At 38.5% G+C, this 24,969-nt stretch overlaps 1 protein-coding gene and 1 long non-coding RNA gene across 3 annotated transcripts; one reads left to right on the forward strand and one right to left on the reverse strand.

The window, feature by feature from the left end:
• Window positions 1–5,457: 5,457 nt before the first annotated feature.
• On the reverse strand, window positions 5,458–11,946 carry LOC103463306 (uncharacterized). Of its 2 annotated transcripts, XR_001776578.1 has the most exons (4): window positions 11,422–11,946; window positions 10,453–10,744; window positions 8,088–8,241; window positions 5,458–6,477 (listed from the first exon to the last, which is right to left on the reverse strand). It is a non-coding gene; the product is annotated as an uncharacterized LOC103463306 (long non-coding RNA). The 2 variants fall into 2 exon arrangements; XR_001776577.1 differs by lacking the exon at window positions 11,422–11,946 and having other exon boundaries at window positions 10,453–10,972.
• On the forward strand, window positions 5,460–21,866 carry fam163ab (family with sequence similarity 163 member Ab). The gene is made up of 5 exons (XM_008406568.2): window positions 5,460–6,472; window positions 19,546–19,611; window positions 19,692–19,713; window positions 20,357–20,471; window positions 21,324–21,866. Exons 4-5 carry the CDS (start codon window positions 20,379–20,381, stop codon window positions 21,720–21,722), a joined length of 492 nt encoding a protein of 163 aa, XP_008404790.1. The 5' UTR covers window positions 5,460–6,472; window positions 19,546–19,611; window positions 19,692–19,713; window positions 20,357–20,378; the 3' UTR covers window positions 21,723–21,866.
• The last annotated feature ends 3,103 nt before the right edge of the window (window positions 21,867–24,969 follow it).

A 24,969-nucleotide genomic window follows, 5' to 3' on the forward strand; every position in this document is an offset into this window, starting at 1 on the left:
AGAGATGTATGGTTGCATAATTGCGCATTCATTCACAGCTATTTTCATGTGTGAACATTGAGTTGCATTTTGTTACCAAAATATTGCTACATTCAAAAACAAATGGGTAGAAATTATATAAGGGTTGTTTGTAGTTGTAACATAAGATATGAACAGGTTTCTATTTTATTTAATTTCTGCCATTTGCAATGAAAAAGGTTCAAAAGAAATAATTTGAACCTTTTTTCAACCAGAGCCAGGAAGAAGGTCTTGGCACTGTCAATCATCATTGTGTACCCTCTGCTCAAAATGATAATGGTGGAGAAACAACTTACCATTACAGGAAAAATCCTTTTCACTGTAGAAGACAGAGGATCTTGCTTTTTGTTGTTCTTTTTCATAGTTTATCTGTCTCATGCCACACCATCATGACACAGTAAGAGATTCAACAAATATGTAACAAAATGTATTTTTTAATAAAAGTTAAATACTGCGGCTTTAAAGGATTTCTGACCAAGTGATTTATGCTTGTTCCTCTTTGTGCATAGTCGATCTTTTAGGAAAATCTCTAGTAATTTATCATGACTTGTTAAAGTTACACATCTGCTTCCAGTATAGAGTGATATTGATGGCAGACTGCAGTTTTTAGCCGACGTGCTTTCTCTTCATTTAGGTGATGAAATATTGTTGAAAATGAAAGCAGCTCTGAGTGAAGAGCACAGAGAGCTGCAGGTTGCCTGATGAATGGCTTTACTTAGAGCAAGCAGTTTAATGCTTAGTCATTACCCATCATCCCACACATTTTTCTGCTTTTCCTTTACTTCTCCTTTTTGTCCTTGTAGTTCTCGATATTTTCTATTCGTCTACTTTCCTTTTTTTTTGTCTGGTTTGACAAAAATTACCCACTCAGGATTTAATTAGTCATTATATTAAACAGGGATGATCATCATCTACTAATAGACTAACAAGATAAAAAACGCAAGCTGGACAAGTTTTTTTGGCCGCATTTTTAGATTTTTAACTGCCTTTTATTTGCTCATTTAAAGCAATCTGTTGAATTCTCAAATATTATTTCTACTCTATATTTTGCATGATGTCAGACAATGAAGGCAGGAGACTGGAGTTCTCCACCCTTAACTGCATCCACAGATGTGCCTCTTTTAACCTGAAATGCTGCAGCTGATACTCAGGATAATTTTTGCTGTATTTCTTCATACTTGAACACTTTCAGGTAGATTTTCTTGTCTCAGATAGATTTCTTTTTTATGTTTTTCAACTTGCTGCACCACTTTAAGCTCTGCAGCTGGCAGGCAGCCACTCTGATAATAATGAATGTGGGGATTCTCTTACTGATTAGGCTCTCACACCCTGATCTTAATAAAGAAGTCTTGAATCATCCTCCATTCTCCTCTTTAAAGATGTTTCTCAGGTTGGACTGCAGCATACATTCACCTCTAAATAATGCTTCTTTTTTAAAGTGGGAATTGATAAATAAACTCTCTTCTAGTGTTTTATTGTTGCTTTTGTCTCTCCAGTTACATACCAGGGATGGGCAGATAAACATATCAGTGCTTCATCCACACACAGGAAATAACATTAGCTCTTTTGGCACACACACCCTCGGTGTGACCTCTTAACTCCACAGGCTGCCATGGGGATGCTGCTCATCTATACACAGCTCTAAAAAGGCTGCAGTGTTTGCTTTAACCCGTAAAGTATTTGCACACCTGTGCAGGATTTGTTTGTACAGTTTTTTCCTGACAATTTGTCAGTGATGTATTGAATCGAGGAGGAGACGCGTGCATAACAATAAACCTCTGGGTTTAACTCTTCACTGTGATGGAAAACTGACTTGAAATTTTATTGAAATTGAACTAATTTCACTGAATTAGATGTTTGATTAAAATATTTTTTTTACTTGTGTATATATATATACACAGTTTTTGCAGAGGACGTGTCCATCCAGAGGGTATTTGGGAATGAAAGGAAGAAGGAAGAGAGCGCTTGCTGGGTAATCACAGTGGAGATGAGCGGGGCGGCTGGCTGGGCTGGCTGCTCAGAGATCAGTGGTAGCCTTGGCAGTCAGCGCCTGGATGCGGCTGGTGTTACAGTTTTTGCAGAGGACGTGTCCATCCAGAGGGTAGCAGCCCTGGTTGTCCCCCTCAGACAGCAGACAGCCACAGTCCTGCAAGACACACGCTCACAATATTCATACTGCTCAGTTTTGTAATAAAGTGTAATCTAATGATTGATTTAAAGCCTGAATTTATTATTTACAGTCAAAACCAGATATTTTCATTCATCTAATAAAAAGGCTTTTTTCCTCACTGAAGTTAAATCAGACTAAACTTCTTATAGGTCAGTTAGAATCACCAAAATTATCACTATTTCCAAAATTATTTCCATTTCCTTAATGCCAGAAAACTTTGCTGGAAAATTTTTTTTGGAAATGGGAAAGGTTTGAAAGCTTACCTTTAAAATGCTTGAAAAGTGTTTGAATTTTACTGTGGAAAAAGTGCGTGAACCCTTATTTCTGTCTGTTATAAGCCCAGATTTAATCACTGTAACTTCAGCTGTGGTAACGTTTTGTTATATTTGCGGACGGGAGGCTCTATTTTCGGTGCCACCTCCGTCATTTAAACAGTGAGACACCTGAAACTTTTCCGTCATCCATCTCCTGCAGCATCATGCACTTCCTGTCTGGCTAAAATGTAATCTTGTAATACTAAGAGCAGTCTGGCATGATGATGATGAGAGGGAAGGTCACTGCTGACTGATCCAGCTATCTGATGCTCAGATCTAGTGTCTGCACCTCCCCCTGAATACAGCACTGTTATTTCTTTCAAATACAATTACATATGGAGTACGAACTCCTGGAAAAGGCTGCCATGCTTTGCATTAGCTGGTCTGTACACTGCAGGTTTCTTTTACATGGTGACATCTGGAAAAAAAATATTGAAATTGAAGTGTTTATGGTCTGGAGTACTACTAAACAATGCAAAATATTTTTGCTTTCCACTTTTACTTCCTGTTCAACTGTCATCTTTCCAAGTAGGGGAAAGATCCAGTAAATTATCATTTAACTTGAGCATCATCGACACATCCTTCCCTCTCAGTTCATCCTTTCAGTCTAGGGTTTCTTGAATACAACAATCTAAATTTGATCATAAATTTATGATGATTCTCTGAATTTAAACTTAAGTCTTAAAGAAGCAACCCTACCCTTCAGTGTTTGCAGCATATCTTCTATAAATCTGTTGTGGAGAGTGCAATCTCCTCCTGCTGGGTCAGCAGCATCAGAGACGGACTGAAAAAAGCTAAACAATCTGCTAAAGAAGGCTTGTTCTGTTCTACTACACTGGAACATCTGGAGATTATGGTGCAACAAATGACTCTTTATAAAACAGAACATGTTTGGACGACCCTGAGCATCCTTTGCAGTCTTCAGTCAGAGGCTTCTTCAGAACTGCTGTATTATGGACTGGTACAGGAGACTCTTCACAGATATCGGCCTCTACGACTCTTGTTTCAAATTGTGCAAGTTGCAACAACATTTTTCTTTGGTATTTATAAAGTAAAAACACCAGATTGTAAGGTAGTGAAATGTAATGCACTATTTGAATTGAACAATTAATTCTGACAGCTGCAGAAACGTCCCAGAGTTCTGTTGAATTTATTTGGTTACACACAAAAAGGAGTGTGGAGTTGTCTAAAAATATTTGTAATGTCTAGTTTAAAGTTAGATTAACTTTTATTCAAAGCTGAGTGGACAGGTTGCTCGAGCAAACACTTATTAGGCATCAGTTTATTAAAAACCTGATGTGCAATTCAGTAATTTTATGATTTACTTGAATGTTGGTGTCCACCAAACTTGATTCCCTGTTTTCATTTATTCTGAAAGATAAGTGAACGGTGAAGATTTTGTATGCAGGTTAGAATAAAAAGTGCTAATCCAGTCACAAGAACATCAGATAATTATATTGACTATTTTCTGAGTGCAGAGCTACAGTGGATGGTCACTTTGAGATTTTTTGTTTGTTTGCTTTTTGAGATGTGGCCCTGGAAAGTTTAAATGAACAGTTCAAACCTGAAAACATCCCAGATCTGGTGAAACTCACTGTTCCTTTTGAGCAGACCTCCTGCAGCATGTTGTACAGAAGCTTTGCTCATATCTTGCTCCCTCAGCTTCCTCTCCCTCCCCCCGTTTTTCTTTTTGCTCAAGATTTCTTACTCCTGCAGCATTGTGTGATCGCAGACTTCCACCACCCTCATGTCCTCAGCTCTCCGCTTGCATCAATCTCTAAGTGCCTCTGCTGGTTTGTAACACAAGCAGAGCCCTGTTTAGTCAGCCAGACCTTCCTTCTCTATTGATATTTGCGTTGACTTGGTTGCAACAGTAAGTAGATTAAGGGAGCAGTGATTTAGGGCAAATCAATTACTGTGGCTCAGAGGTCTGTGTTTGTGGTTTTACTGTAGCATTATTCTACCCTGTACATCACAACGCCCACTTTCCTGAGAACACGCTGAACCCAGTGGAGAGGTATTTATATATTCATGTCTTAAAACTCGCCAAATTAAAGATGGTGTAAGTTATGTTTGAAATTGCAAAAAGAAGATTCAAGCAGGCTGCTGAACACCTGATCAAGAGTTTGACAAATGCAAATTTGTGTATTAATCTGGATTCCGTTTCAGGCATTCACACATCCATGACCCTTGATGACGAATGCCAGAAAGGTTTTTACTGTCTTTGAAATTGGCAGGATGGTGGTTCTGTACAACCAGAACCACGACATTTTTTATTGTTGATTTTTATTTTTAACTTTGTGTTTTCTCTACTGCTTTGTGTTTTCTCTACTGCTCTTTGGTTGCCTTTGGTTTTTAAAGCGCTGTATAAATAAGTAAATGAATGAATCAAGGCCTCTTTCAAGATGCAGGAAGATTGCATTTTCAATTTCTTAAAAGATCCAGGAATAAACACAAAGTGGTAGACCCAAACAGCTTCACCTGTACTCAGCTGGAAGAGCTGACTTGGTGTCCACGACGACAAATCCTCAACAGAAATTAGGGCCTGACGCTGACTGCATCCCAGCAACCATAAAACAGTACCTGCAGGAGAAAACCTCCCACATGACACAAAGCCAGCCATTTCTGCAAGGTTGCACCAAGGATGGGCATTGAAAACTGGAAAAGTCTGATATTTGTCTGTGATTTTTAAAGATTTCCTTAAATATCTGGGTTGTATTGGGTTACCATGGCAGAGCGCATGGACAGCCGGACAGGTTGTACATATTGTTGAGTGGTTTTGCTAAAATTAGGGCTCTGTGTCATATCGACATAGTAAGTGGCTTCCATCAGACTCATTCCATCCAGAGGAGACATCAAGACTGCTGAGGTGTTCATGGATTATGATCAGACTCAGAAAGAAATACCAGCATAATATAAGCATAAATCACATTAAACTGCTAAAAAGACATTAAATATAATCTACTGTTTAATACTGATTTGGCAATTTAATCAGGAGAGCAAATAAAGAGCTGCTAGTAATGCAGTTTGTGTGGCGGCCATGTTGGATGTTGAGGTTGGGGCTGGTGGGAAATTTCTGGGGAATTAACTTCAGAGAACAAATGTTCATAAAGAGACGCTTGTTTGGGTTCTAATACCATTAAAGAACAGTGGGAGGTTTTGCTTTATTCTTTAAACTTGTCTTTTTATGCGGGTTTCAGATTTTTTTAAGTTACAGTAATACAGGGTGAGGCAGCATTTTGGAGACCGAGGTAAACAGAGTTTTCTTATTTTCTCAACAATAAGGTCAGCTCAGCTGAAAAGGTCAAATTAAGTCATTTCCCTCGTCATGGTCCCACTGTTTCTGCTGTATTTTTGCAGATATCCTTACAGTGCAGCTTGTGTAATAAAGGAGATCACGTTTTTTTTTTCCTTCTTTTTGCAAGAGAGAGAGAAGGTCCGTGACGCGGGGCGGCTCTTCTCCTCCTTCCCCTTCCTCCCTGTCCTCCCACCAGTGCTCTCTGCTTTTGCCTCCAAGTCCATCACTTGTTGGATGTTTATTTTATCTCAATGTTTTCAGCATTTGTTATTTTTTTGGGGGGGTCTATTTCTTTACATCTATATCTTTGGATTCCCGTGAAGATCAGAAGGTGAACCCGTAGCTTTAAAGGCTGCATGCGCGTAAAAAGGCGCTTGTCCCGGAGCGTCTCCGTCCTCTGACCCGTCTGGTCGTGCACCTCCGGTCCCGGATGTCTCCTCGCTGGTCAGCCTGAACTACTGTGTGTTGGTCCCTCGGACTGTAGGGGGTTTGTGTTTATTTCGCAGCGGCGGAGTGCGCGCCGGACTCCGGCTCATCCTTGGAGAAGTTCCGCCGCAGTCCTCCTCTGCCCAGCGCTCCTCTGCGGATGAGATAAGGATGCTGGCGGCTTTTCTCGGTCTGGATCCACTGGGTCGCTTCGAGATGCGCTGTCCGAGCATCTAACTGAACCAGGTATGCTGTTATGGAGAAACAAAGCTGCATAATCAGATTTTTTTTTAAATGTTGTTCCGACAGCTCATTTCATTAGTCTTTGTTAAATGATACATAATGCAGTCACAGCTAGTCCATGCTTACTTTCAATGTGAAAATGTTTAACTTCCAGCTGTTATTGTAAATGAAGTGATTAAAGAAGCTTAAGGACCGAGTCTTGGTTGTTTGCCATTTTGCAGCTGCTGTGATCTTCTTCTGACATGTCATTAAAAACAGACCGAGAGAGGATGATGTAAGGCAAAGACTGAAGCTTAAGGCAGTCAGCTTTTGGGTAAAGAAGTGTTGAAAAGTTTAATAAAGCCACATAAATTAGTCCAGAAATTAAACCATGTTGAGGTTTGAAAGGCACAAATCACAGGTTTGTATGATCTTTAAACAGTTTCTTTCAGTATTTCAATTCAAAAGAAGGAATTTGTTTAAAGATTTTTTTTTGACAGTCCAAGATTCAACCTCTGAAAACAGAAGCTGGCTGTTTACCAAGTTATGTTTTCGAGGATAATAAGAAAAAGTTAAGTGGAAGGAAAAACTGAGGTAGAAGAAGGCACTCACACTTACATGTCAGTTCCTTCAGGATTTCTTGATTATTTTTGCGATTATTTTTTTTTTTCAATAAAAATCTTTCATTTTGTGGAAATATTTGCAAGAAATGTTGATATTTTCCTCATTAAACCCCTTCCGAAATCTACATAGAAAAAAAAAACAGTCTCACTGGACACAAATATTTTTAATCTTTAAAGAACTTAAATAGCTCAAGTTTTGATACCACATTGATCATGTCTATAACTTGAGGCTAAAGCTGTAGTGTAGTGAAAGTACGAAATACTGCCACCTGCAGGTGGGAGTTAGCTGTCACATAAACCCAGCGGTTTTGACTATATTTTGCAGAAAATTTTCAGTAAACTCATAATTTTCATTAGCATGAAAATTGCCAGAGATCTGTTGATTTCGCATATATTTCAGTGTTCGCAGAATAGCGAAAAACTGGAAGGAGGGACTGACATGTTGAAGACTTAGACTACAACTGATGACCTCTTTGAGTTTAGCAGAGGGAACATCCGAACGTCTTTCCACAGGCGAAGGAGGAAAAGGACTGAACTGTTGCCCACCAGTCCAAAGTTGTATTCTCAGATAAAAGTAAATCTAGCATTTCATTAGGAGGTCAAAATCAAAGTTTGATTATTGAAAGCTACTTGAACAACACTACATTTTCATTCTAATATGACACTTCAGGAAAATTTAATCCTGCAAATAAATTGGTAAAGATGGAACCAGATGTCTTTTGCTTCTGTTTTCTACACATGTGCAGCATGATGCTGTTCCTGCACCTCTTTCTAGAGCAGTTAAATGTACAGTAAAGAGCTTTTGCATTTGTCCTGCTATTTCTTTTTTTAGCTTTCATCCCTTAAAACTACATTCTCAGAATAAACAAAGAAAACAATGCTTCCAGTTTGGCTTTTCTGTACATTGCATGCAAAGAGCAGCTATAAAATACAGTAAGGAGAAGCCATTGCGCTTTCACATCACCACTCAGCAGCAGATGCGGGGCTGTATGCGCTACATTGACCCCATTTCTCACACAGGAAGGATGAAAAGTGCAGCTTGACTAAATAACTGTAGAGCAGCCTCTTTGTATCCTCCCGATTTCTCCCTCCACTCGCTGCTCCTCCTCTGCCTCCGATGCAACAGGAAGTGGGCTGATTTCCCAGAGGAGTCTGTAGTCAGGGCTGACACTGCCAACAGAGCAGCAACAGACAAAATATATCTAATACAAGTTGAATAATGAGCCAACAGCTCAAAGCTGACAAAAATATAGCCTCCTGCTGCCTGAAGATCAGATTTAATTTACCTGCATAACCTTAAAACCTCTGACATGGTGGCTGTTTGTAGTAAACAGACGTGTGATTTTAAGCTCTTGCAAAATTTCAGCTTGATTGAACAAATGAAAGCTTTTTAAAATCGAATGTACTCCTGATATGAAGTAATACACTGATCTCCCATGTTCTGTAGATGCTTTATAATAAAAGGAGTCGCTGCTGTGAAAGTAAACAGTTTTTATTTACATTGTCACTTGATAAACAATAGGCCACTCTTCACTTTCAATATTTATTATTATTACTATAACTAATTATTACTGTTATTATTTATATGTGTTTCTGAGACATCAATACATGTAAACCAACCCTTCAAAACTCGAATAATTACTTTTTTTTTTGTTTTTGATCGTGTCTCCCTTGAGTGGCATTTATTTGTATATAAATAGTCTGAGCTATTTGCAAGAACTCTGCCTGGATGTCAGGAAAATTAAATCCAATTAAATGTATTGAACTAGTTTTTGATATACACAAATGGTGCTGATCCTGATCCGATCAGAACAACAGTGCTGAACTGACTTAACATGTTTCTTTTTTAAAATATCGACATAAATATACTGAATTACATATTTATTTTATAACTCTTCTCCGTTTCAGCTTCATAAGCTTGGTCAAACAAGTAAAAACAAAACAACTTAAAGTTGTTCAGTCAATGCAATTTGGAGAAACAGCCAATAAAAAGTAAAGAACAAAGGAAATGAAACTGACAAAAATAATAGGTTGACTACCTTGGTCAAAAATGTAAAAATTATTAATAGGACACAATGTCACGTTACCCGATCTAGAATTTCTTTCAGTACTGGGACCGATAAAGATTTTAATAATGAACCAGTTCATCTCTAATAATTAGTAGTGAGGATTTATTACAATTCAACTTTTGTTGAACCCTAATCTTTCTCTTATAACATTCCTTGTATCTTAGTCACGCTGTGTAGCTGAAAAATCGATGGTAAGCTGTAATATTAAAGAACCGAGCCGGCTGGTTGGAATGATTCCTACCAGGGTTGCGTATATGTGGTTAAAAGAACAGGAGCCACATTCTTGCGTCACGTCCAGACATGAAGAACATCTGAGGGCTTGACTGTGACATTTGGTTTTCTTTAATTAATAAAGATCTTACCCCGCTGAAACAGTCTCTCGACATAATTTCAGTGTAAAACGTACTCCGTGAGAAGAATTTAAATTAGTGATTTTTTTTTTTTTTTTTTTTTTATCATTAAAGCTATTTTTGCTTTAAAGCATTAAAGCTAGTTAGCTGTCAGATTTGGTCTCCATCTGACCCGCAGGCGGGATAGAGTACTCCGTCTGGTTTGGTTGTAAAGCACTTCTGCTGGAACAACATGCATGGAAGAGTGTGTTATAGTTGTGCAGTGTTTATATGTTTGTATGTTTGTGCATGTGTGCAGAGTCCAGAACCAGCCAGCAAGGACGAAAGTGTTTTAGTGTTTCAGGGGCTGTGTTTGAATAATGCATCATCCCTTGAGGGTTTTGTGGCTGCAGGATTGGTATTTCTTGGCGTAAAGTTGCCAGTTGAATGCACTGTAATCACACACTAAAAGTGAGCAGAGCTGTGACCAATCAGTGTCCAAAGTGCAAACATTTTAGGACAGGACCGCCACAAAGAGCTGCAGAAAGCTAGATCAGACTGTTTTACAGTTTTCTGGGTCACGATAGAAAAACAGTCGTCCATTTGGATCCACTTCAGTGAATTTATAAGGCAAATTTAATCTCACTTTAGAATGCAGGTCTGATTTATATCCAGTTAAATAGAATTCAGTCTAATTCAGTTCAAAACGATAATCTAACGCACGGAGTGCATCTCAATACATGTTGAATATCAACAATTCAGTTAGAAATCTGGAAATCCTGCATTGCACTTTACTACAGAGTGATATATTTCAAGCATTATTTGTATTATTTTTTTAATGATTATTTCTTTACCTGATATAAATTTGATGTAATTTAGTTTTCTAATGTTGTTTGCCAGAAAATTGGAATACTGCATAAGACTAGTGAAAGAAAATGATAAATAATAATAATAAAAAAAAGATAAATATTTCCATACTGTACCGTATTCTTGCTCTTGGCTTGTTTTGCATGGATTTCATGGAGGTGATCAGCCTGTAGCTCAGCTGAGAAAGCCCAGGTTGGTTGCTTCTAGTTGCCTTCAGTTCGTCAGGATTGTTGATTCTGGTGTTTCTTATTTTCCTCTTGAACTAAACCTCATAGTTTCTTCTTAGGGCTAGTCCAGTTTGACAGCCAGTCCATCTCAGTTGGTCAGTAAAAGTAGCTATTGCTACTTTTGTCAGTGTGGGCAGCAGGAAAGTCTTGTTTGAAAATGAAATCAGCCTCTCAATGAAGCCTATAAGCAGAAGGAAGCTTTTAAGCTCTAAATCTTCCTGACTTTGGACTTATTAAAATATAATACACCAACACTAGCAGATGACATGTTGCCACAAATAATCTCTGACAGTGAAAGTGCAAATGCTAAATGTACTTTCATGTAAAAAGATTATTTCAGACCACTGAACAGTCATCCAGTCCTTTTTCTGCAACATTGTTTTTTCTTCAACTTATTAAAAAAAAAAATTAAATGCAGTGTCTGTGTGCAGTTTAGTGATACAAATTACACTTTTTATCTGACTGGTGTCCTAAATAGACGTATTATAAATGGGAATGTTTTTCAAGAGCAGTATTTGTGTATCTGGACAGATTTAAGTCCATATCAGAACCTCCAGCTCTACCTGCCAGGTTTGACCCAACTTAGTATTTATCTAAGATGCTGCATCAAAGCTGGTTTCTGAAACACTCCTGTTGCTAAACTCTAAAAAGTATTAATTCCTGTCTTTCTCTCTTATTCTCAACAACACAGCAGTCTGAACAGCCAGCTTTTTTGTGTCTTGCCCTCCTTCACGGTTATAAATATTTACTTCTTCAAATGAGATGAGGAAGAAACATTTCTTCTTAACAATATTGTTCACAAACCTCTAATCTAAAGTATTTAACAATGAGTCACTCAAAAACAAAAGCAGCCTTTACCTTTCAGTCCCTGTCTTAGGTTTAGTTCACACTTTGCAGGACTGGCTTCATGCAGCCTGCAGCGTGTGGACGTGAACACGGCCGTGAAGCGAAGTGAAGTCGCATCGGTAAGGATGAGGCCACAGAGAGGAAGTCTTGTTGGCAGAGCCTCAGGCCTCTGGAAGAGAACCGCTGTTATCTGCAAACGTAGCTTAGCTGCTGCTGCTGTATCTGTGGTGACTCATCAAAAACACGGACATTTCCTGATATGATCAGAATGACAAACACGCGCACAGAGAGAGGAAACTTTAAAATGACACAAAACCCTCTGACTTCACGCTCAGTTGGATAATCGCTTTTGGGAAGCAAGACAAATTCTCTGAATCCAGCAGCTGCTCAGCAATTCAAAGTGTTTTAAGGAAAGTAATGAAAAGTTGGAATGCAGATAAAATCGATGACGTTCCAGTTAACATTATTCAAAGGCAGCTCTAAGCAAATATTCAGCAGTTTTTCAGTTTTCTGGAAGCTTGTTCCAGCATAAAAACTGAATGCTGCTTCTCTACGTTTGGCTCTGATTCTGGGGATGCAGAGCAGACCAGAACCACAAGACCTGAGAGGTCTGGAAGGTTGATACAACAACCGGCCTATTAGGTCAATTACTGAATATTGATAACATTGTTATCAACATTGAAATGATGATATGGACAGACATGTTGATAATATTATCGAATGTTAAGCCATTCAGTAATTTGTAAAAAAAACAAGATTGGCAGCAGTATGTTCAGGTCTATTCTCTGAGCTGCAGGGAGCCACTGTAAGGATTTCAGAACTGGGGTGATGTGCTCTATTTTTCTAGTTTTAGTGAGAAGCAGCATTTTGTATCAGTCTGATTGATTTTTTTATGCATACACTTGTAGTAATCAGTGCAACTAAAAATAAAGATCTAAATAAGGTTCTCTTGATCTTGCAGGGATTTTCGTCCTTTTATCCTGGAAATGTTCTTCAGGTGATAGAAGGCTGTCTTTGTAGTCATCTTTATGGGTCCCTGGAGGTTCAGGGACACATAAAGACATCCATCACCACATTGGACGAAGCCTTCTGTCCAAATAGGATTATTCCACAAGTCCTGATCTTTTTCTATTGTCTCTCCTTACTTTTTTCTCAGAGAGCGTTAGTTTCCTTGATCAGTCTCTTTCTGATTATCAAACATTCACTATTATGTCATCAGGAGCCAGAACTTGCTGCAGGTCTCATGATGACATTTTAGAACTTTTGGAGACTTCATTTAGCATCTTTCTGTCTGCTTTCAGAGTAAACGTGCTTGGTGTGTGTGGTTATTTTGAATGTCATCTACTTCTGCTCCACACAGAGGACTGTCTTTCAAACTTTTGTATCAAATTGCTAGGCAACCTTTTGTCTGTTGTATTCTTTTTTTCCTCAGTTTTAAGTAAATATAAGTGATGTCCTAATTTATTTCTCAGTAGAGATAGCATGTTTTATAACATTTTAGAGAAAATTTTGCATTTCCTACAATACCTGCAATCATGACCAAATATTTCAAAAACACTTGTCTATTGACTGTAGATTGGGGTGTTTCTGCACAGTTATGGTGGATGTGGAGGAATAAGAAAACAGGACCTTCTTTTTTTTTTTTATCAAGCACAAGTTAATGCTTTCACATAGGAGAAAAAGAGCAGAGCTTTCTTTCAAATTTCTTAAAATTCTCATAAGTGAACCGCCACACAGCTGCTTTCTCAGCTGGTTTTGCGACCTGGCAGATCAGAGATCTGAGGAGCTGTTTGTCCTGGAAGTGTTGCGTTTTCTGACTGTCTGCCCGGCTGCTGGCAGGACGATGCAGCAGATTTAGTTACCGTCCTGTAAGCTGAAGGTCAGCTTTTAGCCAACATGCTGAAGTTTATCTTTATTTATGTTTCATGAGGCTGTGGTCTGTATTGACAGCTGTGGGAAAAACTCATTAAGGGCTGAGGGCTAATAAAGCATAGTCTGATTTAAAAAAGGCCGTCTCCACATATATGTTGTCTGTGTTGATTTTGCACAAAGCTGGATCTAAAATGAAAGAGGTCAGCTGAAGGAATCTGGGATTTTATTGTGAACTTAAAATTAGAAACTCAAAGAGGAAAAACAAAATACAGAAATAAGTTCAGAAAGTATTCACAGTGCTTCACTTTTCCACAATTTCTTACATTAGAGCCTTACTCCAAATCGTTTTAAATTCTACACCCAAATATTAAATTATGATAATGTGGAAAAAAGTTTGAGTTTTTGGCAAATTTACTAGAAACAGAAACCAAAGAAACAACATTTACATAAATATCCGCTCCAAATTGAGCCTGGGAGTTGTTTCTACAACTTAAACTGAGTCCAGCTGTATAAGCTCCTTCATGTGGCAGAGCAGGTCAGAGGTCAAACACCAAGCATTAGATCAAAGGATTATCGGTAGACTTTTGAGACAGGATTGTGTTAAGGGTGGTGGTGGCAGCATCATGCTATGTGGATGTTTTGCAGCAGCAGGAACTGGCAGACTAGTCAGGATAGAGGGAAATATGAATACAGGAATGCATAAACATCCTGGATAAAAACCTACTGCAGAGCATCTTGACCTCAGCAGGACAATGACCCAAAGTTTCAGACTCACTCTGTGAATGACCTGGAGGGCACAAAAATTTTTTTATTAGGGTTTTAGTCACTCCTTAAAGTTAATGTACACATAAAAACAATATAATGTGCATTTAATAGGGCCAGGATAAACGCATCCAATACAGTATTCAGTATTTTCACTGAACTCTGATCCAGAACCGCACTGCATTCTGGGGGATGTAGGCAGAGGAAAGACTTGAATCGCTCAGCTTCTTCTAAGCAAGGTTGGTGGAATCAACTAACTCACTCACTCTTTGGTAACCTAGCAACAACCTGTTGAGTTTCTTGTGGTTACCTAGCAACAACCTGTTGAGCAACTTGTGCTGCAGCAGTTTTGGGTTTCGCCACCGTACCTCATAAATAAAAACAATGGGGTGGAGAGGGAAAGTACAACAGGTTGAGGAGAAACCGTGAATAAAATGGGAAACGTCAAGTCATCACTTTTAAACATATTTCAGATGTTTAAAACAAAAAAATAGCCAATGTTTATCGATGTCGACTGATATGAAACGTTCATATTGTGGTACATTTTTCAGCCATATCACTTAGTCTTAACATGTAATATTCTCAGTATTCATTTTGTCCTTCTGTAGGTATAGAATCAGTTCAATATGTCAGTATTTCACCCCACCAAAGTCTGAAACTGCTGTTTCTGATGGAGGCGTTCACAGGTGCTGACAAGCAGTGCATTAAGATGGGGAGCACCTAGCTGCTGCTTTCGAAAGCAGCCAAGGTGTACTTATTTTAAACTTAGGAAAGACTAGATTCGTTTAATGATGTAAAATCCAGTGAACATGCGATGACAAAAGATGGATTGTTATTTATGTGTGAAATCAGAGTGAAGATATTCAAGCATACGTTGGTTCTCATCCCTTGGAAGATGAGCAGCGTCACCCGTAGGGTTGTGGCTCTTATACATTATGAATGTACTGTGTCTCTAATGTAATTTGCTCTGCTTAATGTTGAGGCTCCTTCTGAAGACAATGATTTAACTCTAATGGAAACACCGACGCTTAAGAAACCAGCTCTGCTTTCCTCATCATCCTTCCCTCCGCTTTCTTACTTTAGTCATTTAAGAAGCTTGATGTGAATATTAGCGTAGGTGCTATTTGTGGCACAATGTTCATTCAAAGATGAAAGCTCCACACTTTCAATTTGTTTTATGAGCCTGTCATGCTGACCAGCAAAATAAGAGTGGAGTAATTACAGCTTCCCTGCCTGTCCTCTGCCCTGCGCTGCTGGATTTGCTCGCAGCGATGCAGCACGTCTGCCAAACGCGGGGAGAAGCTGGCACATCGCGGGGCGGCAGAGGAGGAGCTCAGCAGCCATAATGTAATCCTGTAAACCTCGTAAAACGGGAATGCAAAGCGGCCTGCGTGTTTGACGTCAGGTGCTTTTCCTGCTCAAGTCCTTTACAAGGAATCTGTCTGAACCGGACATAAATTAGACGGAGAATCAATTCAGCTCGAAGTCCGAGTGAGTCTGTATCGCGGTTAGAAGTGTTCCCACTAGGCCGGATGCAGCAGTTTGCTTGTGAGGGGGAAGAAATGATCTCAACAAGCGCATTGTTCGTGCTTCTGATTAAATATTTGACTCCCTCCATGTTCGTGTACCAGACAGAAAAGAAAAGATGAGCTTCACCTCATTTCCAGGTCTGACGTAAACCTGATCCTGACACGTCTTTGTTCCTGAACTGTCTAGTGTTTTCTTAGGTTTTGTTTGTTCTTTAAAGTTCTTTATCAAACCTCTCAGGCCTGCAGAAAGTCAAACATTTGGGATTATATTTTGGCAGGATGTGAAAAAAGTTTAGATTGTAAGGGGCTGTGATCTGATGCAAAACGAGCGTATAAGTTGTTTACCTCCTGTACTTTACGTGTGGGTTTGGATGAGCCTATTAGCGCTATTTGCTTTGTGAATAAGATGCTGAATAGGGCAAAAACCGAAAATATGTAACATTACTTATTCGTTGAGTTCATTATTATGATTATCAGTTTTGCACTGAGGAAACAAATAGTAGTTATTCGGTAAGTTGTTCTGTTTTGAAAAAAATCAAAAAACAACCAAGTAATATATGTGTTGGCGATGGTATACAGTGTGTTTTTCTGGGTTAAAATAAATAAAATTGACTTTGATGACTTAAGACATTGTGAATTTCTGTGTGAGTAAAGGTCACAGCCACATTTTGACTGAAAATGAGTGTGTGAAAGGGCTGAATCAGGAACTGGCAGGCTTGAAGACAGTACAGTAGCCTGAAGAGGACATAATGATCTTCAGTTATAAATCTGCCATCAGGATTTACAGCTGCACAGAAAGCTGCAGGCTGCAGTGAGAAAAGGACCTGAACTTTCTTCCCACTCCTTCTCATCCTATTTCTCCTCATATCCACAAAAAACTAACTCATCTCAGTGCCTGTATTGATCATCTGGCCTCAGCAGGCCAACAGGATCACGCTGGAGAGCAGTCCGTGTTTTCTGACCTGAATGACCCTGAGCAAAATCAAGTAATTGAACCAAAATGTTCTGTCATCAATCTCAGTCTGCTGGGCTGTTGCTGCTGCAAATAGCTGCAAAATGGAGGACGAGTAATGACTACTACAGAGGCTTATTAAAACATGCATTATATGTTAAGACAAAATTAATTCACTTGGTGCTTAAATTAAATTTTGAGGACAGCAGCACAGGACTTTACTTATTGTTATTGTTTTGCGGCAAAAAAAAGTCAAGATAAAGTTTTTAATAATTCCATAATCTTCAACTGTTCAGAGCTGGGTTAGTGAAGCAAATGATCCAAATATGTTTTATTGTATGTTATTGACATTTTGTTTTGCATTTAATATCACTCACTGGCACTGGGTTCGTTCACATTTTCGAGGTCTTTAAAAAAAAAAAAAAAAAAGTGTTTTTGACGTTTGAACATTTTTTTTACTTCTAGGCACTCCAAGAAGTTTTCAGTTATGGAATATGACAGAACTGGACATTAATGGGATCTTGGCATCTTCATACATGATTCTTCTCAAATCCTTGGAAGTCAATATGTATGTTTTTTTTCTCAGCATGTTTCTTGTTGACTCTTTGCCACAAAATGTTTGATCGTTTCCTGGTCACACTCCGATATCTTAGCAATTTCAAGTGTGCTGCATCCCCCTGAGAAGCTTTTGGTACTTTGTCACTTTTCAGAGTTAAATCTCTCTTTTGGGCCATTTTGTCTAGAAAAAAAGCTCCATAACACACTCTGGTATTTAACTTCCTTAGGCCACACCCTCCCTCTTTACACAGAAACATCAGCTGTGATTAAGTCCATTGATAATTCAAATGTCTTCATCTTAGACTTAGAAAATATGGCCAGAAATGATTATACTCACTTGCTTATTAACTGTGCACACAGTGTAAGTATGAAGGTCCTTGTATAACTCTGACCTTCAGCCACCATCATTTCTTATACTTCTCCAGACCTCCAGCTCCGTCATTATGACGGATGAATGTCAGCTTGGAAAACTGTTGCCTCCAGCTGAAACGGTGCAGTTGCATGTTTTAAGAAAAATAATGACTTGTCTAAATCCAATCTAGTGTTGAATGTGCTGAGCCGAGAGCGAAGTGCGACTCCCATTTGTAACAGAGTGGCATTTAGAAACACATTTCTTACCCATTTAATGGAAACACGGTTTCTTTTTAACTACGTTCAATAAAATATTCCAGTTTTTACGACTGGATAGAGATACAGCGAGTCTTACAGGGTATTTCTAACTGCTGCAGATGAAGTGCATGTTTTATATGTGGGTCATATATGTACTACTTTGCAAACAAAGAGGTTTAGCTGAAATGAGGTTCAATTAATTTGACATTGCAATTACAGAAGGAATAGAAAAGTATACTTACAATTCTAGTGGCTGTATTTTACAGAAGGCACATTTATTTGGTGAAGCTTGTCCATTTTGGGATTCAGTGTGTTTTGGAGGCTTATCAGAGGTATGGAGGCCACTCTGCAGTAAATAATCCAGCTTTGCGTCTGCTTGCTGTAGCTCTTGTGCATTTGTACTGTGTGTGCTGATGCAGATAGGTTGTCAAGTGAAGTAAACTCAGATTTATCTAACCAGCAGGTTTGCTTGCGGAGCGCCACACAAGCATGGAAGCAAGGATGAAAACTAATGTGTGTACAGCTTTGTGTCTACGTGAGTGAAGGATGATGCGATGAAATCAGTGATTCATTTCCTGTTCCGAGTCACTCTGCTGGCTTTAATTGTAGAAAATGGTTCAGACTGAGGTCATCTTTGAAGAACCATGGATAATGTAACATTTCATTTCCCCTTGGGATCAATAAGATATTTTTGAATTTGAATTGCATGAGCTGGAGTAACGTCATGGTGACATGGAGGAATAGGACAGGTTGCCACGCTGCATCATCTCTAAGATAAATAAACATGGTGTCCTTCCCGGTAGGTTTGTAGATGCTCCTATTGTTGACTCTGGAAGGGAAATGTGCTGCATCGTCGCTGAGTTGGACAAACTAAAACATTCCAGGAGCAATAAAAGCTGCAAACAGTTGGAAACATTCAAAAATTTGAATGCTGCAAACCAAAAACTGCAAACTTAAAAAGGGTAGATTGGATATTTTGCGGTGTTGTCATTTATGTAATTTGCAGTAAACAGAAGTGATAGCAAAGAAAATAATCTACAAACAGACACATACATCTGGAAGGTATTCACATTCCTTCGCTTTTTCCACATGGTTATGTTACAGCCTTATTTAACATTTTATTAAGTGAATTGCTTTCTCCGAAATTCTAAACACAAATACTCCATTATGACAACGTGAAAAAAGCTTTTTGCGATTTATTAAAAATAGAAAACCAATAAATGTACATTCACAGCCTTTGCTTGATGCCTTGCTGATCCTGAAGTCTTTTTGAATATGATGCCACAAGGTTTTCTCTCTCAGTGAGAGACTTTCTGCGTTCTGCTGGTGAGCTGTCTTAATTACTGCTATAATTACAGTCCTCAGACTTTAGGCGGACTTGTCCATTTAGTCTTTTTTTTCCATTACGGTGCTTCTTTCTCTCATTGCTTCAAATTACAGGCTCTGCCTGCACACCAATCTGGGCTGGTTGGACATGTTTTTATCAGCAGTAATAGATTTCACTTCACCTGGACAAGCCTCAGACTGCAGACCAACTCCAATCAGCTGCAGCCTTCGCTCCTAAATCACTTTTACTGCCGCTGTCCTCTGGTGATCCATGTGCGTCTCTGAGTGTTTTCGTGCCCAAGAAAGAGAGAGACGCAGACGAGCTGTATGGATTTTTCTGATATTTGTTCTGCAAATGTTTTTATTTTAATGCTCCCTCTTTTTGTTATAGGAGTGTCAAATTAAACCATGCTTTATCTGGTTTGAGATATTTTTCTGTTCTCTTAGTGCCACCTTGTGGAGAAAGACAGTCGGTGTAGCTTCAGTTCAATTTCTCTGATGCTGATTTTTTTTCTTCCCTCTTTTTAGAAATGTTCATAGAGAATTTCCTTTGACTGAAGTTCAAACCAAATAACTTCCAAACACTCCCCTGATGTAAGTATGTCTTACCTACTAACAATACAACAAACTGTTTGTGCCACTCATTTTACATGATGTTGTTTGTCTGCTTTCAGGTGTTAAGCTACTTTGCTGAACGTGAGTATTACTTAGTAGCAACTAGGTCTGCACAACAAGACAATTTCTCTTAATGTTTAAAATGAACACATTTTAAACATTAAGAAAAATTACTATTGCTGTTAAATTTAGAATCCAGTCACAGTGAATCAGGTATTTGAAATAAAGTAATTCCGTACGCAGTAATTTTGTAAACCCAGAAAAATAAAGACTTCTTCAATCTGTGAATTTCGACTTGAAATTTTAGACCTCGATCTCTGAACATATAACAATATATTTTAAAAAAGCTTGTTTCCATCAGCTCAATTTCTGTTGAATAAGTGCAACCTTGATTATTTTTTTTATGTGTTTAAAGAAAGCAAAGCCAACTATACGATAATTTAAAATGTGAACATCTCACATAGTATCACGTAGTATCTCGCATAGTTCAGAAATCCAAAAATAAGGTATAAGAAAAAATCCTTCCAGCTGCACAACATTCAAAACCAGAGGGAATAATTATCTAAACATGGAATGCCTCAACCAAAAAACTGATGAACTATTATATTAATTCATTTAGACATTTGTTCCTCTGTGTGTATGTAAATCCCTGCACTGCACCGCACATAATTAATTTAATTCCTAGGTGTGTAAACGTCCTGATGATTTCCGTTTCTGTGTCCAGAGTTTGATGGAGAGCTGGTCGGATGACAGCTGGAACTGTTGTCATAACTGGAGGAATACTGGCCACAGTGATACTTCTGTGTATCATAGCCGTGCTCTGCTACTGTAGACTCCAGGTATGACGTCCCGGATGGGTTTCACACAGTAAAGGTGTGGCACCACAGCGTTTTCATAGAGGGAAGAGCCACTTTCAGGTCAAAACAAATCCCAAATACGGGTTAAAACAATAAAAAACTAGAAAGTAATTTCTTATTTAGACTTTAGTCACTCATTTTATCTAAAGTCATCGTCAATATTGTTTTTATTACTGGAAAGTGCATTTATTATCATTTATGTTTAATTTTATAGATTAACTATACACATACTGATGTGTTCAGGTCTTTATTTATGCTATATCACCATGTCTTTAATGCCTGCCTAAAGGTTATTTTCAGAAGGTACTTTTGATCTGACTAAAGAGACTCATTGTGATGATTAATCTAATTTAGTAATTAAGCTTATATTTAGCACAGAAATGTGTTAAAACATACTCTTGTTTCTGAAGTGCAAAAAATAAAAATGTCAAATTGATCTCAGTGATCTTTCAATGGCTGCTGGACTGTGCAGGAGGCTCTACTTATGCTTTTCAGAGATGTGTGGTTGTATAATTGCACAACTGTTTGCAGGCATTTTCACATGGAAATGGAGATATTGAGTTGGGAGGGAGGCCAGCAGCAACTTATTTGGATTTAAAGTGGCAAGAATCGCTAAAACAGCTCATTCTGAAAGGAGTTCAAAATAGACAGAACTGAGCAGATTAGAATGTCATTATCTAAAAATAAGTTTGTAAAACACAAAATACAATTAACATGCTTTGTTTAGACCATAGACCTATCCTAACCTGTTCAGGAACCGTAATAGATCACATTTAATCACCAAAGTTCATTGCTGATTTATGTTTGTATTCTCTCAAACTTCTTTGTTTATAGTACTACTGCTGTAAGAAGAATGGGTCTGACAGCGGCTCCCTCTCTCAGCAACACTTTGCTTGCAACGCCTGCAGCATCACTGGCCTGGACGGACCAATCATCACCCCTCTGTCGCTGTCGCCACCAGAGCCGGCCAAATCCTTTAACCCCACTAAACCTACCGTGGGGCAACACCGCTACTGTCCCACCTGCTCCCCCTACGACTCGCCCTTCTACATCCGTACCACTGACGAGATACGCAACGGCGGTGAGCGCGTCACCTACATGCCGACACACTATGAGAACCAGGCGCTGGCGATGCCGCTGCCCGCTGTCCGAGGCTCCCTGCTGAGGGACAGCCAACGCGGTCGCCCTCCTGATTTCTACACCAACACCCGAGCCATCAGCACCGAGGTGTGACCACCTCTACACACCAGCGCCACCGAAAAGACACAACCACTATTGTAGATTTTGGCTTCCACTGCAGATACCAGTGAGTTTGTGGAGGCAACACATTTAGAGTCAATCTGGGCTGTAATGGAAATAACTGAGGAAGCTGGAGATGAAAAATAAGTTCCTCCTTATTTTCATAAACGAACTGATCCTCTAAATGTCCAAACATGAATCTAGTGGAAGGGTACGCCTGCTGACTGTTAACGGATCGCTTTCCCCTGAGGAGCAACTAGATCCATGTACGACTTTCTTGTGCTATGTATCTTCTTCCAAACGTTACTGTGATGAGATGTATGGATAAGTTAAAAACAGACTGAAACGTTTACCTTTTTAAAGTAGCTGACAAACAGAAAAGTTTGTGGATTTATGCAAGAGGTGTGGCAGTGTGCAGCAGAGGACACCTGGATTTGAATCCTCTATGCAAGGTCTTCAGTCAACATCATAGCTTTTCATCTCCAGCCGTCTCCTTTCAGCAGTTTTTATGGTGGACAGGATATCTGGGACATGTTGTTGGCAACCTGTAAGATGTAATGATTCTATACATGTAGATAGACATGAAAAACTTTTGATGGCACTACGTTATGCAACCTGTACAAAAGGGCTACTTTGTTGGTACTTACAGGTTAGTTTCCTGGAAAATAAAGCCTTTTTTTGGAACTTACTGGTTACTATCCCAGATCCTATAAGTGGAAGTGGAAAAGTGAGAAGTTACTCTCCTGAAATATTCAGGAAGGTGATTCTACTTATTAGGTCCTTTTCTGCAACCTACTATTTACTAATTATTCTCATAAGAGTACTTTCTCGGTTCTGGGAAAGTAATCCGGACATTTCTTAAAGGATTTGGAACAGTGCCTGGTCAGTTTAACTTTAGGAAACTTCCAGGAAAACACCTTGTACATTCTGAAAACTTACCACTAAGTTCCAGGAACATAGGTAGCATGTCCTGGGAAAGCAAACTGCAAAGCCCCACAAAGTAACCAGCACGTTCCAAAAAAATTGTCAAAAGAGATCTAGTAGGATCCTGAATGGTGAAGTTAAAGAAAGGACCTGATAGATTCTGGGAAAGTAACGGGTAGTTCTGGAAATCACCCAGTAAGTACCTGGTAAGTTATGGGAAACTTTCCTGCAAATAAGCTTGTAAGCCCCCAAAACGTTTATGTGAAAGTAACTGAAAAACTTCAAGAAGGTTCCAGTAAGTACCCAGGTATGTTTGTTGGAAAGTTCCCAAGACTAACTCCTGAGTTTGAGTACAGAAAGAGCTGCAGTGTGTAGTGTTACCAAATCTTTTAAAACAAAAACTGAAACATGGCGTTTCAATTCTTTTTTTTTAACAAGTAGCTAAACATGAGCTAGCCTGAGCCCTCGATCTGCTTAAAAGTTACTTTCTGTTGTCTGAAAAAGATGCAAAAAACGTATGTAAATATTTACCTAAAAGCAATCTTTTGATCCCACCGTGTGAAAGATGGTGATGCAAGCAGGAATCTGAGCATTAGGAATATCCGGGTTTGATTTACTGGTTTATGGGATTTCTTCTACACTCATCTTTCTCTCCTGCTCTCATATTAAATATCAGACATTTTGGCTGAAAGAAATTAGACATACACCTTCTTTTCACTTAAAGTTTCCCATTGAAAATTACATTTTGTGTGATATTTGTCTTCTGTCTACAGCATGGCTGAAGATTTGGAGCAATAAACCTTTATGATTTGACAGCCTTGAACAAGAGTTGAGGCCTATTTAGAGGGGTCTGTTAAAAATGCAAATATAAACTTTCATAACTTCTTTACAGCAGCGGTAAGTAACATTTATCTCTCAGTGATACTTTCTAAATGCTTCCTTTGTGCACTAAGGATGACCCATTTGAATCACAGCTGGATTTCATACACAAATTAACTAAAATTACACCAAATGAAGTTCACTAATAATCTCTAATATTTCAGATCAAGGTGATTCTGTAAAATACGCTAGCCCAATGTGGCTGTAATCTTGAACAGCTTCGATGTCCTTCAATTATTTATGTAGTGTAGCAACTATATATTTTAATGTTTACTTAATATGTTATATTTAAAATACTTAAAAAAAGTTTTTAAATGTGGTTTGAAAGAAAATTGTATGTCATAACACAAAAAAATGAATATCTGATGGTGTTAACTTTTGACAATTAAATATTTCTAAGTCTATAAATTGACTCTTCATTATTGTACGTCTTGTGAAGAAACATATAAACGTAACAATAATTTTCCTTTTGTAATTAAGAAAATATAACTTGACCTTGACTGTAACACACCAATTCCTAAAGAAAACCTCCAGGTGGTCAGCATCACTGTGATTGGTCACAGCAGTGTTGTGGTTGATCTTTTCAGTGGTTTGAAATGTAGGCTGCAAGTAGTAATCATTGGGAAAAGGGTGGAATAAGGGTTGGGAATAGGATTGGAAAAAAAAGTTGGAAGAAGGGATGTAATTAGGGTTGGAAGGATAGTTGGAATTAGGGTTTGCTTCAGAACCCTCACAGCTAGTGGACCAGTTTGCTCTTCAGGCAAAAATTTAAAGAGAGAAAATTTTAAACGATATGGGGAAGCTGTAATAAACAGAAGTAGTTGAAGGATATGACTACTTTTCAAATTTTGAATGGTGTTTCTAGCAGGAAGTATGTGGAAGCACTTAACTGAAACACCTCAAAGTTTTCAGCAGATTTTTCAGAAATTATGGGATGTTCCATTCATTTCAATGGGGCCAAAGATGATTACAAAAAGATGAATGTTTTATATAGTGTAGAAGATGTCAACACCAAAAGACATAGCTGTAATGAGCAGAATATGGTAAAAGCTGAATGGTTGAAGTAGCACAATTCAGTAGTTAAGTGGTGAGAAGTGCAGAGAAAAACTGGAGGAACTCCAGAAAGACGTTTTCCTGCCAGACATTATTGCATCAAACTACAACATGGGAGTCAATGTGTATCCCACCATCATGGCCCATTTTCTACATCCACCGGGCAAAGATATTAAGAAAACTACAATTTGAAATCTATAAAATCCTCTTATTTTTATGCAATTTTCTGAATTGCAATAGAAGCTTATTATAACTTATTACAAATGTAAGTTCATGTTTTGATCCAGATATCTGTTCAAATATCTTTGCTGGCACGTCCATTTGCGCGCTTCATCAGTTAGCTACGTCTGTTTGCTGTTTTTGCTGTTTTGGTTTCTGAGATATA

Source organism: Poecilia reticulata, linkage group LG4 (genome assembly GCF_000633615.1).
Source record: "Poecilia reticulata strain Guanapo linkage group LG4, Guppy_female_1.0+MT, whole genome shotgun sequence".
In the NCBI taxonomy this organism is placed as follows: Eukaryota; Metazoa; Chordata; class Actinopteri; order Cyprinodontiformes; family Poeciliidae; genus Poecilia; species Poecilia reticulata.

Coding starts and splice junctions, on each gene's coding strand:
- fam163ab (XM_008406568.2), top strand. CDS start 20,379: ATGACAGCTGGAACTGTTGTCATAACTGGAGGAATACTGGCCACAGTG. Junction 20,472..21,323: donor TCTGCTACTGTAGACTCCAG/GTATGACGTCCC, acceptor CTTTGTTTATAG/TACTACTGCTGTAAGAAGAA.